Below are 18,119 nucleotides of genomic sequence, written 5' to 3'. Positions count from 1 at the left end.
CGTGGGCGGGCCAATTAAGGCCCCGCCCAGCATGACGCCTGACGGGAAGCGCTATGCGCTTCCTGTGGGGGCGGGGGGGATTCCCCAACTGCGAGAGTGCGCTCTTTCGCGCATGCGTGTGAAAGAGCACACATCTCCCTGAGGCTAAGTGCTGCCTCAGGGAGATCGCTGAAAGGTGGTGAAAGTTCAAAACTAGCAAAATAAAAAAATCATTAACATGTCCCCCTCATGTGAAAATGTCACACAAGATGGGACACGTTAATGAAGTACACAGAAACTTCACTAAACTTTTTAAAATCCGAAATCAAACCTCATCCCGCCAGTGGATGAGGTTTGTTAAAAAATCACTTACCCGCCTGCCTGTTGGGCCCGTATGCTGAACCGAAGTTCGCATGGGCCCCTCAAAATCATCGACGATTGGTGACTTAACAAGGCCTTTAATTAATGGCGGGCGCTGCATAGTGCGCCCGCCAACCTAAACATCGCGATGCTGCGTGCTGATGTCAGGACGCTCGCGCGACGTCAGCGTGCGATATTTTAAGCGCTGATGTGCAGGCTCCGCCACCCACACGTCAGCCAGAAAATTCAGCCCATGGTTGTGTTAGAACTAGTTCAGAGAAGGTTCACTCAACTCATTCCTGGGATGTCACCAATAAATCTAATGAGGAATTCAGGAGAAACGTCTTCACTCGAGAGTGCTGTGAATCTGGAGCTTGCTACCACATGCAATAGTTGAGGTGAATAGTTTTGATGCATTTAAAGGGGAGCTAAATAAGTACATGAGGAATAAAAGAGTCTGTCGATTTGCTGGGATGAAGTGAGGTGGGAGGAGGGCTTACCTTATGAAGAAAGGTTGAACAGGTTGAGCCTATACCCTTTGGAAGAATGAGAGATGATCTTATTGAAATGTATATAAGATCTTGATGTTTTCTCTTGTGGGGGAGATTAGACCTAAGGTACACAGTTTAAGAATAAGAGGTCTCCCTTTTAAGGACCGAGATGAGGATAAATGTTTTCTTCAGAGGGTCGTTAGCATGTGGAATTCTCTCCCCGCATAAAGCAGTGGAGGCTAGGTTATTGAATTTATTTAAGGCTTAGTTAGATTGCTTTTTGATAGGCAAGGGAGTCGAGGGTTATGGAGGTAGACAAGAAAGCGGAGTTAAGACCACAACCAGATCAGCCATGATCTTATTGAATGGAGGAGCAGGCTTGAAGGGCTGAATGGTCTACTCCAGCTCCTAAGTCCTATGTTCCTCCATAATTTCACAATTGGTACTTTACTACTTGTTTTGGAGGCTCTTTTAGAATTACTTCCCAGTAGACATGGGAAATTCTATTTCTCTGCACATGTTTTACTGGTACTCAACTTTGTTCTTCAAATTATAGAAAGGATATAGAGAAGGTGCAAAAAAAATTTTACAAGTATGATCCCAGAACCAAGAGGTTATAACTTTCAGGAAACTTTCACTGAACAGGCTAGGGCTCTTTTCTCATTGTCCTGATGGAAGTCTTTAAAATTATGGAGGGTTTCAACAGGGTCAATTTTGAGATTCTCCACTTTTGGTGGGGAGTCCAAAGGAACGAAGCTTTAATGTAAGATAGTCACTCGAGAGTGCTGTGAACATGAAGCTTGCTACGACATAGAACAGTTGAGGTGAATAGTATAGATGCATTTAAGGGGAAGCTAGATAATTACATGAGGAATAAAAGGATAAACGGATTCGCCGATTGGCTGGGATGAAGTAAGGCGAGAGGAGGCTCATGTGGAACATAAACACTGGTATGGACCAATTGGGTCCATGTTTCTGGGCTGTAAATGTGATGTAATTTTATGTAAATCTCCAGGAATTACTAAAACTAGAATTAAAATTCCTGAAGAAACTTGTTTCAAATCAGCAAAATGCAAAATTGTGGCCTTTGCTGGGCACTTTGGACAGTTTTCTAATTGAGATTATTGTATCTGTTCGACCATAATGAATATCACTAAATACTTCAGAGATATAAACTCAGGGTTGTGTATTCATGCTGAAGCCCTAAAACATGAAATGCCTTCTGATCCTTAGGAAGTCAATTTTATCTCTGATTCATTCCAGGTTGACACCTACACAGTCGGCGATATTGTTCGTGTGATGGATGATTTAGAAACTGTAAAAAGACTTCAAACTGGCCATGGAGAATGGACTGACAGCATGACTCCAGTAAGCGCCTTTTCATTTCTTCGTAAAGCATATCTCAGGAAACACAATCTGGAGTTTGGAAATTCCTTGATTAATACTAACTGAATAATCTGTGTCATTAGACTCAAAACATATTTTGCATTGTTTATTGTTTATCACTTTACTGTGAATCCAGATGTTTGTCTGCACAGGCATTCATTTTATCTTCTGGATCATTCATTTGAATGACTAATTCTTGCACTCTCTTTTCCCCACCCCTGCCCAATACTACTCCCTCCCAATCCACCCCCACTCAGCGGAAGATGTTGACTCCTTGCAGGAATAGTTCTGTGGTACCTGACATCCTCTGTTGCTTGGTCCAAGTGGCCATTCCTCATATGGGAGCCAAGAGAGAGAGTGTGTTAGGAGGCTATTAAACCATGACTGGAATTATAGCCTAACTTGATGCTGTCCTCACCCTGTACTACCACCAGAGGTGATTGGGTGGTGATATCGTTGGCCGGCCTGTTTTTGTTGTCCTTTTCTCCCCCCAGTGACCCAGTAGTATACAGGTCAGGTGTCAGAGCTCTGGTAAGCCCAACTATCTCAGCTTTGACCAGGTATGGTACATTCCTGATCTTGGGGGTTCAAGTATTCACCACCTTGGTCAGTTGACCCAGCTTCCTGCTGAATAAGAAGTTGCTGCCTTGCTTTGATTAACATAAGGCGATGAATATTTATAGTACAGTGTTGTTGTAGTCTGGAATCCTCATTATACTAAATATTATTTTCTGTTGTATGTTCTGCAGGCACTGGGACAGGTTGGGAAGGTACTAAAGGTATATGGTGATGCAGATTTACGTGTGGGAGTTGGGGGCCAAACCTGGACCTTTAACCCAGCATGTGTAACTGCAGCACAACCTGGAGAGGTGGATGCCAACCTCATGACAACAGACAACACAAATGATTCAGCAAGTAAGATGGTTTAAAAGAGTAATTTCTTGATGCTACCTTATTGCTTTAGGTGGAACCTCCTGAACAAGTTTAACCAGTTGAGCGTCGAATATCCTTTCTAGCTTTCAAACTATTTGTAAACCTTTGAAGCTAAGTTTATAAAGTAGAATTGGAAAATGTAGAGAGCAAGAGACCATTTCTAATTCTCAGTTTAAAAACTGTAGTTGGAGAAACCGGTTTCGTTGATTGTATAGGGTCTTTTAACCCAACTCACCCAGTGCTTAAGAGGCAGAATCAGTTCTGCTGCTTTTTGCACCCTGCCTGATTTCATTGTCCATTGACTTTAGCAGAGAGTAAAGTTGGGAAGGGTGTAAATCAACCTGAACCTGATCATTTTCCACCTGGTGCATCAGGTTAACGTTGCACTCAATGGAATATGTTTAATGAAACATATCGTAGCTTCAGCTCTGGTCATTGACTTAGTTTTGTTAATGTTAGAACAACATTTTCATTAAAAACTGACCCTTTTAATATCACTGTGGTCTGCGCAGGTGCACTGGTCTGCGCTGATGTCACTCTGCTGCGCCCAGCCTGCCTTTCATTTAAAAAATGTTTATCCTTCAGAAACAGCATCTCACTGTTACACAGCACAAGGGAGGGAGAGTCAGAGGGGGAGGGAGGGAGAGTCAGAGGGGGAGGGAGGGAGAGTCAGGGTGAGGGAGGGAGGGAGAGTCAGGGTGAGGGAGGGGGAGAGTCAGGGTGAGGGAGGGGGAGAGTCAGGGTGAGGGTGAGGGAGAGTCAGGGTGAGGGGGGGAGATTCAGGGTGAGGGGGAGTCAGAGTGAGTTGGGACTGAGAGACGTAGATGGTCAGACAAAATATCGGTTCCAGAGGAAGTTGTAAAGTCTGGTTTTACCTCGAAAACATTCTCTGTGGAGACAGAAGGTGCAGCCTGACCAAGGTTAACCTCACCCTGGGGGCAGGGCCAGCCAGTGGCTTAAAATAAAGTCCCATATTTCACCCCCTCTCTTGCCCATGGTCATCGCTGCAGATTTCGGATAAAAATGTTCTTTTTCCACAACCCCACAGCTGCGCTACACACGGTTCCTCCCCCTCACTCCGCAGTGAAACCGAGGAAATGCCCCTGTCTCTCCGGGGGGGGAGGGGGTCCAGGGGGAGAGTCTGTAAAAACATGGCGGCACAACACTAGCACTGCGCATGCGTGGTGTTGGCAGCAAACTCCGCCCCTCCTCGCCGATCTCCCGTGGTATTGCTCACAGTAAGTTGGAGGATGTCATGGTTTTATAACGACAGGGATGTGAGCAACAAATCGCAATGGGGGGAGGTGTGATGGGGAGATGTTTTAAAAAAAAACGTTTTTGAATTGTCCATTCCCTACCCTCCAGTTCCTCTGAGCTTGGCTTTATCTCTGAACTCTCTTAACTTGCAGTTAATTGCACAATTTCTAGGAGTCAGCCAAGGACCAAAGCAATGACGTTTCATGACATAGCAGATGTTTCTGGTAGTCTTACTTCCTTGGTCTTTTGTACACTAAATCAAAAAATAATTTTGACTTATCAGCAGCTCTTCTTTTCCCCTCCAACCCAAATGCATTTCAATCATAAAACATTCACTTCCGTACTGTGAGTTACAAAATTTATTACCACCAGACCACCAGAGACCTGATTTAAACAAATACTTATGCGGAAGCCAAGGACAAAATGAAAAAGAAATGTCAGATTGGAAGTCCTTAATTTTTGTTCAAGTACAGTATCTGGCCACCATGCCAGTGAGCTTGGTAAGTGATTCCCTCTCTCTGGATACTGTACCTTGCCCCTTTCAAAACCACTCATCACCCCCTCCTCAAAAAAACCCCCATCCTCTGTCATTGCGAGCTGCTGCCTCATCTTCAGTTGTTTTTTATGAAGAAGTATAAAATTGGAACACTAGCTATTTTCCCATTGCTGATGTTACCTTGTACTTAATGAACTGTGATCATGTTCAGCAACAGTTCCTCTGGCCTCATCCTCTCCTTATGTTTAATAGGATGCATTTTATCTGCTTTGGTTTCTGGTTGACTCATAGAAAATATACAATTATCTGAAAGTTAAGTAAATCCCATAATTCCGGTACACAAAGGCCCTGACATTTACCATTGCCTTATGAAAAGTGAAGTCAATTTTTAATTACCACATTTTTTACTAATCTGTCTACTCTGTGAATTTAGAGTCACATCCAATACCTGAAACTAATTCCAAGAGTACATCTATATTTGAATATTGTTTTAAAATAAATCTTATATTTATAACTTTTGACTTTTTTAATGTCTTTTATCTTTAACTCACGAGTTGGTGCAGCTAGGAATCTTTGTTAGTGCTATTAAAATAAACTTTGCCCCAGATGTTTGAGTGCATTCTAGAGAACTATTGGTGCAGGTGGTGAGAAACTGGCCTTTCATTACGAGGACATCAATATAAATCCAGCAAAGGTTGATGGGATGGTTGGTCATGTGTAAGGGTTCGATGTGAATGAGCTTTGGCCCACAGCACACAGCTGCCCAATTCACTGATAATTGGTGTGAGGTTAGCAATTCCAATTGGAACCCACAAGGATTGCTGATGTTATGAGAGGATGCTCTGGTGCTAAGGTGTGTTGGATCAAGAGCGAAATGTAATTTGTTATACTTATTACTGCATTGAAGGAGGTCATTTGGCCCATTGAGCCCATTGCAAATGTTAACTTTTTAATGTTCAAGAGCTGCTTGTAACTCTTTCGAGTTATCAACAGATCGCATGTAACTCTTTCGAGTACATTCACAGTTCTTGGTTTCCGGGAGTGGGACATGAACCCACAACCTTCTGATTCAAAGGCGAGGGTGCTATGAACTAAACCTACATCATGAAACCCAGATGTGAACCCTGTTAAGGTTGTTCTCTAGATTATTTGAATGCTTCACCCAGACACATTCATTTAAAAAAAAAAACCCTTTTGTTGTACATCACATCATTACAATAAAATGGAGACATAAGTTTTGACTCGTTCCTGACCCATGATTGAGAGCTGCTCTGTTCATATTTAGTCTAGTTTAATTGTGGTTGGTACTTTGTCTCTAGTTAGATTAACCTTTCTGTTCTCAGTTGATGGGGTGGGTGCTGCTCTCTGCAGCTGTACAAGTTTGTTGACCACAGGAATATGTACAGATTGAGTCACAGTATGTGGGAAGAGGGGCCTAATACTCATTGCAGAAGAACAAGTTACAGGTCTTTGTCTTTTCTAAGAAGTTGCTTTCCCTGATTTCCCCTAGAGCAACAGTTGTCCTCCTTCCTCCATGTTTCACCTCTCAGGGGTGAAATGGCTTCCTGAAATTTGGATAGTCTTTTTTAGGATTCAAACTTGGGTTTTTCTGTAAGGAGCCAACTCTGTTTGCAGTGAAGTTAGGCAAGCATGGTAGTGCTGAAGACTACGATGAGGAATTTTAAAAGTCCAGATGACAACTGAAATATTTTCTCTTGAACTGCTTCTGACACCCCACAGTACTGTGACGCATGCCCTGCCAATTCAACATATGTTCCCAACATGTAGAACGTTTAATGATGTTTTCAATTAGGAATGTAGCGTGTCCAAATAAGGATCAGCTTTGTCCGTCAAAGGTCATGGCTATCTATGTTTAAAATAAAATTTGAGTTTTTAGTGAAATTGTAAAGCTTACAAATTGCTTGGGCCCAAAGTTGTGTTCTAGAAAACCCTGCAGAATTCCCTACTGGGGCCTTCAGCTTGCCTGGCTTTATCGCGACCAGAGTTGGATTTTTACGGAAGGTAAAACTCAAAAGTTTGAATTGTAGAGGGCTATCCAGACTTCAGGAAGAGCCGACTTCTGGGAAGTGGAGCATGAAGAGAGCAGTTGTGGCTTTGGGGGAATCAGGGAAGGCAACCTCCTTTGTCAGAGGATGGTTGAAGTCTGGAACAAATTTCCTGAAAGGGTGGTGGAGGCAGGTTCGATCGAGGTATTCAAAAAGGAATTGGATTTCTACCTGAAAAGAGAGAATGTGCAAGGCTACGGGGATAAGGCAGGGGAGTGGGACTAGGTGGAATGCTCTTTCAGAGAGCCAGTGCAGACTCGATGGGCCGAATGGCCTCCTTCTGTACTGTAAAGATACTGTGAATCCAGTCAGTCCCATTCCAGCTCTATCCCCAAGCTCTGCATGTTTATTTCCCTCAAGTGTCCACCCAATTACCTATAAGATCATTGATCGTCTCTGCTTCCACCACCCTCGTAGGCACCGAGTTCCAGGTTACTACCACTGGCTTCCAAAAAAGTTCTTCCTCACATCCCCCTGCATCTCTTGCCTAAAACCTTAATGTCCCCTAATCCTTGTACCATCAGCTAATGAGAACAGCTTTTCTTTGTCCACTTTATCTAAACCTGTCAAATTCTTGTACACCTCTATCAAATCTCCCCATAATTTCATTTTCTCTAAGGAGAACCCCAGCTTATCCAACCTAACCTTGTAGTTAAAATCCCTCATCCCTGGAACCATGGATTTGTTGTGCTGTTCCTGGCTGATTGTTTTATTGTCAACAATAGTTGACACATTGGCAAAAGTGTTCTATTCTCCAAACCTGATGAACTTCTCCTTGAAACAAAATTCATCCTTTTTTTCTTGGAAGAAGTAAAAGAGCCCCTGATGGCTTTAGCTGGTCAAGATGGTGAGTAGCTGAGTTACACAGACCATGAAGGTTCCAAGATCTGGTCTGTAGTAGCTGATCTTAGCCAGGGGCAGTAGCCTTAATTAGAGATGAGAATTGATCAGGGTTTCCTTCTTGACCACTGTCTAATGATCCTACTGGAAGTTTTCAATTCATGGACATTCCATAAGGAATAATTTGGCTTAAGTCTGATTTCCCCGTCTCTTAACTGCTCATTTGGAACGGTAGCACAGGCGCGATGGGCTGAAAGGCCACCTCCTGTGCTGTAACAATCCTGTGATTCTGTGAAATTTACTTTGGTGAATATTGAAAAGTGCCCATTGATCTCTGCCCCTGCAAGGAGTTGGTGCCTTTGGGAGAAAATAGGAAGGAATAGAAGACCAAACGTATCTGCAATTTAAAAAAAAATTAGTCTGCACCTTGCATCTTTTCATAACTGATTTAGCTATGTCAAATACTGCTGTGGAATCTCAATATGGAACCATGTACAGCTATTTTACTTCAAACAATGTTGGCACAAAGAAGTAAGAATTATCTTTTTGTCCATATACTGTAGGTTCAGTCAACTCTGTCCTAGAAAAATTGCTGTCACAGTCAACTGATCAGGATAATCCTGGACGGATCGTCATCGAGGCTGCTCACGGGAATGCCACAAAGGTTCGGGATTTGGTTCAGAAATATCCAGAGAAGGCAAGTGTGCGTGTTTAAACTAAAAGTTCCGCTAAATTCATGCATAGTTTTATTTCATGGTAAACTATATTTTTGTCTATCTGTGGGAAGTTGGGTGAGAAATTACTGCTGCAAGAACGGTGTTTCTACAGAGTCTCTCTATTCACTTTATGCCTCAAAAGCTGCAAATTGTGAATTGTGCGGTGATTAAGCTTAGCTTGTAGTCTAAAGTAAAATGAGTTTTCAGCTTTTTGTGAAAATTGCAGGATCATTGGTGTTAAACTGACTATATATCAAAGATTCCTGGCTCTCAAAGGCATTCTTTCATGTTCTGATCGGGAAATTACCCTCAATAGGGTGGCCCAGAAATTGCTGTGGATTTTGAGGAAATTCTTCAAAATACGTGAAGTAGTAAAATGAGCCCAAGCGCTTCAGCATGCTGTGGTATTATACCAGCATAAATTGAATGAATAGAAACAAGGAAAGTCACAACTCAATCTAGTTCTTTGCTTCAAAGGAAACTAGCACTGTTGTTACTGGCTCTTCCCCTCTCTCTCTCTCTCTCTCTCTCTCTCTCTCTACATGGCCCAATTGCTCTCTATTAAAAAAATATTAGACTTTCTGCACAGATTTTTGTTTACCAAATCTCTTCTGACTTGTGTCAATGCAAGTGCCATGAATGTTTCCATTTGCATTTGTCGCTATTTAAATTGGCTTTCTTTCAACAGAATTTTTTACCCAAGCTTGCTAAAACGGTGTTACTTTTAAGCTCAAAATTAAGTAGTGTTGGCCTGTAGACTCGATTAAGCCCCCAAGAGTTACATGTTTAAATAAAGCAATTGCCCATCAGAGCAACAATATGATCTTGTATATATTGTAGACTTCCTAGGAATCCATATAAAATGTCTAAAATGCATTGTCTGATTTGATAGATTGCTACACTTATTATGTAAGGTGTGCATTGGATAGTTTTGATCTTAAATGGCTGCATGGAACGGAGCCATAGGCAACGATTGTTAGACCGTTACTTATAGAATTTATTCATCATGAGCTAATAACTTAGAAAGATAATCTTTTCTTCCCTAATTTTAATGAAGGCAACTACCACAACACAAAGGCAACGAGAATATAAAATATTTAGCTAGAGAATTATCATTTTCACAGTCCCTAAAGGTGATCTTTCAGAGTAAAAGAAATAAAGCCACTATCTCATTTGAATGTAATATCAACCTCAAAGAACAATTTGCAACAAGGCAGTAAACTAATTCCATATTAGATTGTGCTGAAATGGCTGCATGGCACGCTGCTCTCTAGAGCCATTTTAAACACAACAATGGTGCCCATAGAATCTAACGTTGATTGGCAATTTTTTCTGTTCTTTCACGTAAATGACCCTCGTAACTCACTCCCACCTGCATTGTTTGCGAGTTATAGGAAATACAGGGACCCACCCATCACTGATGTGAAAGGCTGGATTTTACTCACTGATGTCCTGACTGAGAAAGTAGAGACCATGTCAAACATTGCGGAAAGAGCTGCTTATGAAACATTCACAAGCAGGCGATTTAAACGTTCCTCTCTGTTGTGCAGGTTGACGTTAAGAATCAGGGCAAGACAGCACTGCAGGTGGCTGCCCATCAGGGACACCTTGAGGTGGCGAAAAATCTTCTGCAGGCAAATGCAAAGCTTGAGATTCATGATGAGGATGGTGACACGGCCTTGCATTACGCATCATTCGGGTACAGATGTTTTTCTTTAATGCATGTGTTAATGAGTGTGTAATCCAGTTGGGATTTCATTTTTGGTAAAATTATTTCAGAGCCTCTATCCCTTTTTATTAGCCTTGCAGTCAGAAAATGTACCAAGTATAAGTGTTCAATGGGTTTTTTGCTGTGATGAGTTGACTGACTTGCCCTATTACCTTCCCTGATGGCACGGCTGAAGTCTAAAGCTCTTTCTGTTGATAGTTATAAGCATATACTCACAATGTGATCACTTTGCAACACAGCATGTTGTCGCTGCATCACTCCACTGTCTCATGCTATTATCTCATTTCGAAATGTGTAGAAAACAATGAGCACAATGCTATAGATGCCAAACACTCGCCCATTAAGGGGGCACTTTACTATAATTTAAATATGTACAACTTGAGAATTTAGCGACCTAAACAGCATTAAAATGAGCAACAATATCTAATTCCCAAGACCAAATTACCATCATTTCCTAGAATTGTTCACCTCATCATTTTTGAAAACATTTGCTTTTACAATTTATGTCTGAAAGTTTCTTCAAAAAGATTTAATAGTTCTCTCTTTTCCTTTCCTGACAGCACTGTCCTTTTCAAAGTAATAGGGTAGATTTTCTAAATGGTGAGCTTGCTAACACAGAGTAAAATGGGCGGAGATTCGTACCGCAAAATTTCCATCATTTTGTTCCTTTCTAATTTTGCGGCTTTGTACATGAATGGGAAGTGCCTGCAACTTTGCAGTTTGTCATATCAAAATTAAGCCTAATTTAAAAACTCACTCAATTTTCTAGTCACACTTGTGCCTACATTAAATTATCATCCAGAGTTGCTAGGACTGTGCTGCTGAAATGGATTTAATAAGCTCTATAATAAGATTTGTAGTAGCTCTTAAAGCTATTTCTAAACCATTTTTCTTGCTCAATAAAACTTCTGTTGCACTTGCAGTAGTTGGCCAAGTTCTTTTGGTACATCTACCATATTGGGACAGTAGATTTCTCAAAGCCAATCCCTCTCTCCCTCCTGTATTCTGAAGGGAAAGAGCAAAACAGAGATGGGTTCCAGCAGAGGCAGAGTGTTCCCACATGCTGGTGCACTCAATCAGGCACATAAATATATATACATATATATCATACACACACATTCCTACTATAAATGAGAGCGCATAATTGCCATTTGCTGAAAATAACCATGACCACGGCATTGGGACTTCTAATGAAAGTTATTGTTTTCAGCAGCTTCAACATTTCTTCCTCCATTTCTTTTCAGGGCTGTACACAGAGTAGAGACATCATACAAATTGAGCAATAAATATGGGATAAACTCCAGAATAATTGATGACTATAACTTTATTGTATTTTTTGAACCAAAACAATATGAGGATGACATATCATCTTAGTTGCAAAAGCTCATTTTCAGTTTAAGAAAATAGGAATTTAGAGATATTGGTCAAATTCCCAGCTTTTCCAGGGTTACTTCCAAAAGATTCAGACCTCCCTGAAATGAGGGAAATTTTTTTGTCTGCACCATACAAAATATGACCCAGTTAAAGCCATAACATTTTAAGTTATAGCTCACAGCAACCTGCAGTTAACCTGTACTATTTAATTTATGATTGAAGTTTTATAACCATTCCAGTCGAAATCAATCTGCTTTTGAATGCTGGCTGTGTTGCTACCTGGCCATAGAAAACAGGGTGTTTACAAGTGCACAGACCACTACTTGACAGTCAATGTCCAGTGGCAGCTGGCAAGACAACCATTTCACCTATTTTTGTTAACTTAAAATGGTGAATAATTAATTTTTTTAAATGGTCGAATGCTTAGTTGGACTGTGCAGGAGCTGCTTCAAGTTTGCTTCCTACTGATTTGTAGGGAAATAACAGGCTGAACAGCTTGGTCTCTGTCAGTAATTTTTGCATGTTTTCTACAGAAACCAGCCTGAGGTGGCGAGGCTGCTTCTCAGCAAAGGTGCGAATGCCAATCTACTGAATACTTCTACATGTTCTGCACTGCATATTGCAGTAAACAAGGGCTTTACAGAAGTGGTGCGTGCACTTTGTGAATATAACTGCAATGTTAATCTGCAGGTGAGAGAACTGTTGTGAGTAACTTCACTTACTTAGACTTTTAGAAAGAAGAAAGGCTGTTGGTGCTACGAATAGGATTGCCTGGTTATTTGATGACAGGAATGTCTAGATGTCACAGAATTTTTACAACTCTCCGAATTAGCAATTCACTGAGTGCCATCCTCCTGCCTTCCCCCGTAACCCTGCAAATTCTTCCTTTGCAGATAAGAATCTAATTCCCTTTTGAATGCCTTGATTGAACCTGCCTCAACCACACTCCCAGGCAGTGCATTCCAGACCTTAACCACTCACAACATAAAGAGGTTTTTTCTCATAATGCTTTTGCTTCTTTTGCAAATTACTTTACATGTGTTCCCTCTCGTTCTCGAGTGGGGCCACCTTTAACGAATGGGAACAGTTTCTCTCTATCTACTCTGTCCAGACCCCTCATGATTTTGAACACCTCTATCAAATATCCTCTTCCCCAAGGGGAGCTGTCCCAACTTCTCCAATCTATCTTCATAACTGAAATTTCTCATCCCTGGAACCATTCTTGTAAACCTCTTCTGTACTCTCTCCAATGAATTCACAACCTTCCTAAAGTGTGGTACCCAGGACTGTACACAATACTGCAGCTGGGGTCTAACTAGTGTCTTATAAAGTTCAGCATAACTTCCTTGTTCTTGTACTCTATGCCCCTACTGATAAGGCCAAGGATACTCTATGCTTTACTAACTGCTCTCTCTGCTTGTCCTGCCACCTTCAATGACATATATACATATACACCCAGGTCCCTCTGCTCCTGCACACCCTGTAGAGTTGTACCACTTATTTTATATTGTTTGTCCATGTTCTTCCTACCAAAATGCAACTTCATCTGCCACCTGTCTGCCCATTCCACCAACTTGTCTATGTGCTTTTGAAGTTCTACACTGTCCTCCTCAGTTTACAATGCGTCCAAGTTTTGTATCACTGCAAACTTTGAAATTGTCCCCTGCACACCAAGATCCAGATCATTAATATATATCAGGAAAAGCAAGGGTCCCAATACCAACTTCTGGGGAACTCCACTACAAACCTTCCTCCAGCCCAAAAAATATCCATTGACCTTAATTCGTTGTTTCCTTACTCAGCTAATTTTGTATCCATGTTGCTACTGCCCCTTTTATTTATATATATATATATATATATACATTATATATATATAAAAGCTATAACTTTTCTCACAAGTCTGTTGTGTGGCATTGTACTGAATGCCTTTTGGAAATCTCCTGGCTGCTGTTAATTAGCTTTGACTGCATGGGAATAAGCTCAGTTGTCATTTGAATAATTTAAATATGGCCCTCATCCTTTTACCAGTCAAAATGTTAATCTATCGATTCATCACCAAACTTTCATTACTGAAAAGCTCCATCTAGGATATTAAAGCTCCTCAGACGTCCTCATTAATATAATTAAAGATGTAAAACTGTACATAAATTAGTTTTTTGTTTGCTGTGTAAGTCATGTGATCCACTCATGCAACCCTGACCAATGTGTGAATAATTGTGGAAAATTAGGCCTGTAAATAGTAGGATTGCATTATATAAAAACACATTCCTATTAAGCTGGGATGGTGGGGTGGGGGGAGGCTAGCCATAGATATTCTTTGAATCAATTAAATGTGCAAGCTTTGTGAACCTATCCTCAACTCTGCTGTTTTTACCTTCCCAGGACTCATATGGAGACACCCCTTTGCACGATGGAATTGCAAAAGACTATAGAGACATCATTGAAATCCTGACAGAGGTGCCGAACATTGACTTCACTCAACAAAATAATCGTGGCTTCAACTTGCTTCACCACGCAGCCTTAAAAGGCAACAAACTGTAAGAACCAGCGGAATGACTGATGTATTGCAAATTGGTCTTGCTAAAAACCCTGCAATACGCAATGTAGGGAAATTACCAGCACTAACCCTAAAACATTACAGAGCACATATTGCAATCCCAGAAAGCATCCATTTTGTTCCCCAAATACAAGAGTTACAAATGTTAATTGAGAATTTCAGGGCCTTTAAATTCTTCCACATCGTCCGTAAAGCAAAGGTGCTTTTTAAAATTTAACATCAATAGTCTTTTTATTCTTTCACAGGACCTGGGCACTGCTGGCTAGACCAGCATTTTTATTGCCCTTGAGAAAGTGGTGCTGAGCCACCTTCTTGAACCGCTGCAGTCCATGTGGTGTAGGTACACCCACAGTGCTGTTTGGGAGGGAGTTCCAGGGTTTTGACCCAGCGACAGTGAAGGAACGGCAATAAAGTTCCAAGTCAGGCTGGTGTGTGGCTTGGAGGAGAACTTCCAGGTGGTGGTGTTCCCATGTATCTGTTGCTCTTATCCTTCTAGGTGGTGGAGATCACAGGTTTGGAAGGTGCTGTCGCGGGAGCCTTGGTGGGATGCTGAAGTGCATCTTGTAGATGGTACACACTGCTGCCACTGTGTGTCAGTGTTGGAGGTAGTGGATGGGGTGCCAATCAAGCAGGCTGCTTTGTCCCGGATGGGGCTGAGCTTAAGTATTGTTGGAGCTGCACTCATCCAGGCAAGCGGAGAGTATTCCATCACACTCCTGACTTGTGCCTTGTAGATGGTGGACAGGCTTTAGGGAGTCAGGAGGTGAGTTACTCTCCGTGGAATTTCCAGCCTCTGACCTGCTTTTGTAGCCACGGCATTTACATGGTTGGTCCAGTTCAGTTTCTGGTCAATGGTAATCCCCAGGAAGTTGATAGTGGGGGGATTCAGCAATGGTAACGCTATTGAATGTCAAGGGGAGATGTTTGTAGGAGATGGCCATTGCCCAGCACGTGTGTGAAGAACAAAGAACAAAGAAAAGTACAGCACAGGAACAGGCCCTTTGGCCCTCCAAGCCTGAACCGATCATATTGCCTGTCAAACTAAAACATTTTGCACTTCCAGGGTCCGTATCCCTCTATTTCCATCCAATTCATGTATTTGTCAAGCTGCCTCTTAAACACCACTATCGTACCTGCTTCCACCACCTCCTCTGGCAGCGAATTCCAGACACTCACTACCCTCTGCGTAAAAAACTTGTATGGTGCAAGTGCTACTTGGCATATATCAGCCTAAGTCTGAATGTTGTCCAGGTCTTGTTGCATATGTGCACGGACTGCTTCAGTATCTGAGGAGTCACAAATGATGCTGAACATTGTGAACATTGTTCAATTATTAGTGAACATCCCCATTTCTGACCTTATAATGGAGGAAATGTCATTAATGAAGCAGCTGAAGATGTTTGGGCCTAGGACACTACCCTGAAGAACTGCAGTAATGTCCTGGGACTGAGATGATTGACCTCTAACAACCACAACCACCTTTCTTTGTGCTAAGTATGACTCCAACCAGTTGGGAGTTTTACCTCTGATTCCCATTGACTCCAGTTTTGCTAGGGCTCCTTAATGCCACACTCTGTTAACTGCTGCTTGTCATACAATTTTTTAAAGCTCATTATTGGAAATCATTTGTTCAATAAAAGCAGCTGTTATGCAATAATATGAAAAATTATTTCGAAAATTGCTGTATTGTTTTCATAGGGCATTAGCCAGTGTAGTCAGTTTAAAAGCATATTCTGTTGGGAGAAGAGCAGGGGAATGCTCCTGGCCCAACATTTATTGCTTGATTTTTTTTTTTGGAAAAATATACTTTATTCATAAGACATCTGAAAGAACATTATAAAACATTTCTAAAAGGCCATCACAAAAAATGCAATCAGATTCAATTTTTACACATGGATCAAGAGGAGCTTCAATACAATCAATGAACATTAAAGTCATTTCAATATGGTCATTACAGACAGTGCAAAGGTATTGGAGTTATCGACATACATCATGTTACACTCTGCACTGCTTCAATGCAATTATGATACATTTAGTATTCACTGTATAGATTTATTGTGAGTTGTACAGCCCGAGGGGTCTATGCCTTTCCCAGCCCCTCAGTGCACTTCGGCAGAAAGGTCTTAGACAGCGACCTTTCCCCATTGCGCCTTTGCGGCGGCTGCCCCAAGCTGTAGTGCATCCCTCAGCACGTAGTCCTGGACCTTGGAATGTGCCAGTCTGCAACACTCGGTCAGGGATAACTCATTTATTCCTTGATTGATCAGCTCTAGAAAAATTAACCGGTCGTTACGCTTACTTGCTGTTTGTGGGATCTTGCAGTGCACAAATTGGCTGCCATGTTTACCTACATGTGACTGCATGTTAATAGTAATTTTTTAACTATGAAGAACTTTGGGACTTCCTGCTTTATTCTCTAAGTCCAAGGAGTTCTTTATTCAGTTGGCTCCAGTATTCTCCTTCCCTCTTCGTTATGCTTGCAATGAGTCAATATTTTGTTTGTCCACCTTGCAATGAGTCAATATTTTGTTTGTCCACCATGCAATGAATCATGTGGTACAGTTGTGTAAAATGCATTATAATGTAATTTTTAATTCACTCCCATCCTGAAATTGTCATTTTTAGTATTGTGTTGGATCAGCTGAGAAGCACACAGACCAATTAAAGGGCCTTCTATCTTCTTCATTATACTTTTAAATCTAACATATCACAAACATTAAATGTAAAATCTGCATTTTTTGTGATAGGTGGGTTGCAGGATCGTAAAGTGTACCAATAAAACTGCAGTGTGTTCTCTCTGTTCAGAAAGGGCAGTACCATGGTTTCAAGATTAGACTATGTTACAAGATGCAGATAATTCTGTATGAATTTGCAAATTATAGTTTAGCAGTTCTTTTGAATAGGATTACTGAATTCTTTGCATCCTCAGCCTTTTTAAAAATTTAATTTGGCCAGTTGTGTATGGTCTTAGATTTCACAATTATGCCTTAAGAATTACATGATTCAGTATAAACGTTCACTAGCTGCTTCTGATTGATTAAAGACTTAAACACTGGCAAAGAACAAGAGCAAAGAACAAATTAATATTTAAAGAAAATAAAATGTTTTAATTTGTTAATCTTTTATAAATGAGATTTTGTAATTTTATCAACAATTCCATTGACTGCTTACACAACTAATTTTCAATTTGGTCACTTGCAAGTTGCATATTCTTAATTTGTTAACACAATGCTGTTATTTTGTTTCTTCTTTGCATTTCCTCTCAAATTAACATAAACATCCATATTATTCTACATTTCCCCTCCGTTTTATCAGAGCCACAGAGAAGATTCTAGCCAGAGCACGGCAGCTGGTGGATGTGAAAAAGGAAGATGGTTTTGCAGCTCTCCATCTCGCTGCCCTCAACAACCACAAAGAAGTAGCTGAAGTGCTGATTAAAGAGGTAGAAATCTAGTTTCATTTAATGTTATTTTAATGATTGTTTAACCCTTTCAGCATTAAAAAAGCTTAATTATTTAAAGTACACACATCGACACTTTGATATCCGCAAAATTATTTTTTAATGTGCACAAGATTCAAATGTGGAATTTTGTAAGTTATGACTAGAGACAAATGTTTATTTGCCAGGCTGTCTGTTCACTTGTATTGGAGTTTAGGAATGGACTCATGTGCATGTAACCCTAATCCTTTGTTAGCAAACTCCTCATGATAGCCTGATGCACTTCATGCAAATTGTTACAAGGTCCTAATTTTTCTCCGTTACTCCCTGGTCTTTCTCTGTCCCTGAGCCAATTCAGTCCCACTTATCGTATAGTAATGCTCATGTTTTAATGTCCTATGTCTGATACTTTACACTGATCAGTATGACATTTCTTTGTCATATACCTGTCCAGTTGCAGGCCTTTAGTATATCACGCTTTGTGGTTCTTTCTATT

At 41.0% G+C, this 18,119-nt stretch overlaps 1 protein-coding gene across 3 annotated transcripts in view; it reads left to right on the top strand.

Annotated features, from left to right (window-relative positions):
* mib2 (MIB E3 ubiquitin protein ligase 2) overlaps positions 1 to 18,119 on the top strand; it is a 254,519-nt gene that overhangs the window by 213,370 nt on the left and 23,030 nt on the right. For all 3 annotated transcript variants that reach the window (XM_078557745.1, XM_078557746.1, XM_078557747.1), the window contains exons 8-14: positions 2,094 to 2,198; positions 2,966 to 3,131; positions 8,372 to 8,505; positions 10,075 to 10,223; positions 12,161 to 12,317; positions 14,010 to 14,164; positions 17,500 to 17,626. In XM_078557745.1, coding sequence (XP_078413871.1) covers positions 2,094 to 2,198; positions 2,966 to 3,131; positions 8,372 to 8,505; positions 10,075 to 10,223; positions 12,161 to 12,317; positions 14,010 to 14,164; positions 17,500 to 17,626 — 993 coding nt within the window. The remainder of the gene's footprint in view (positions 1 to 2,093; positions 2,199 to 2,965; positions 3,132 to 8,371; positions 8,506 to 10,074; positions 10,224 to 12,160; positions 12,318 to 14,009; positions 14,165 to 17,499; positions 17,627 to 18,119) is intronic.

The sequence above is a fragment of the Cetorhinus maximus genome, chromosome 15, assembly GCF_964194155.1.
Source record: "Cetorhinus maximus chromosome 15, sCetMax3.hap1.1, whole genome shotgun sequence".
In the NCBI taxonomy this organism is placed as follows: Eukaryota; Metazoa; Chordata; class Chondrichthyes; order Lamniformes; family Cetorhinidae; genus Cetorhinus; species Cetorhinus maximus.
Note: the sequence above shows the minus strand (reverse complement) of the source record. Positions and strands in the feature narration are given on the sequence as shown.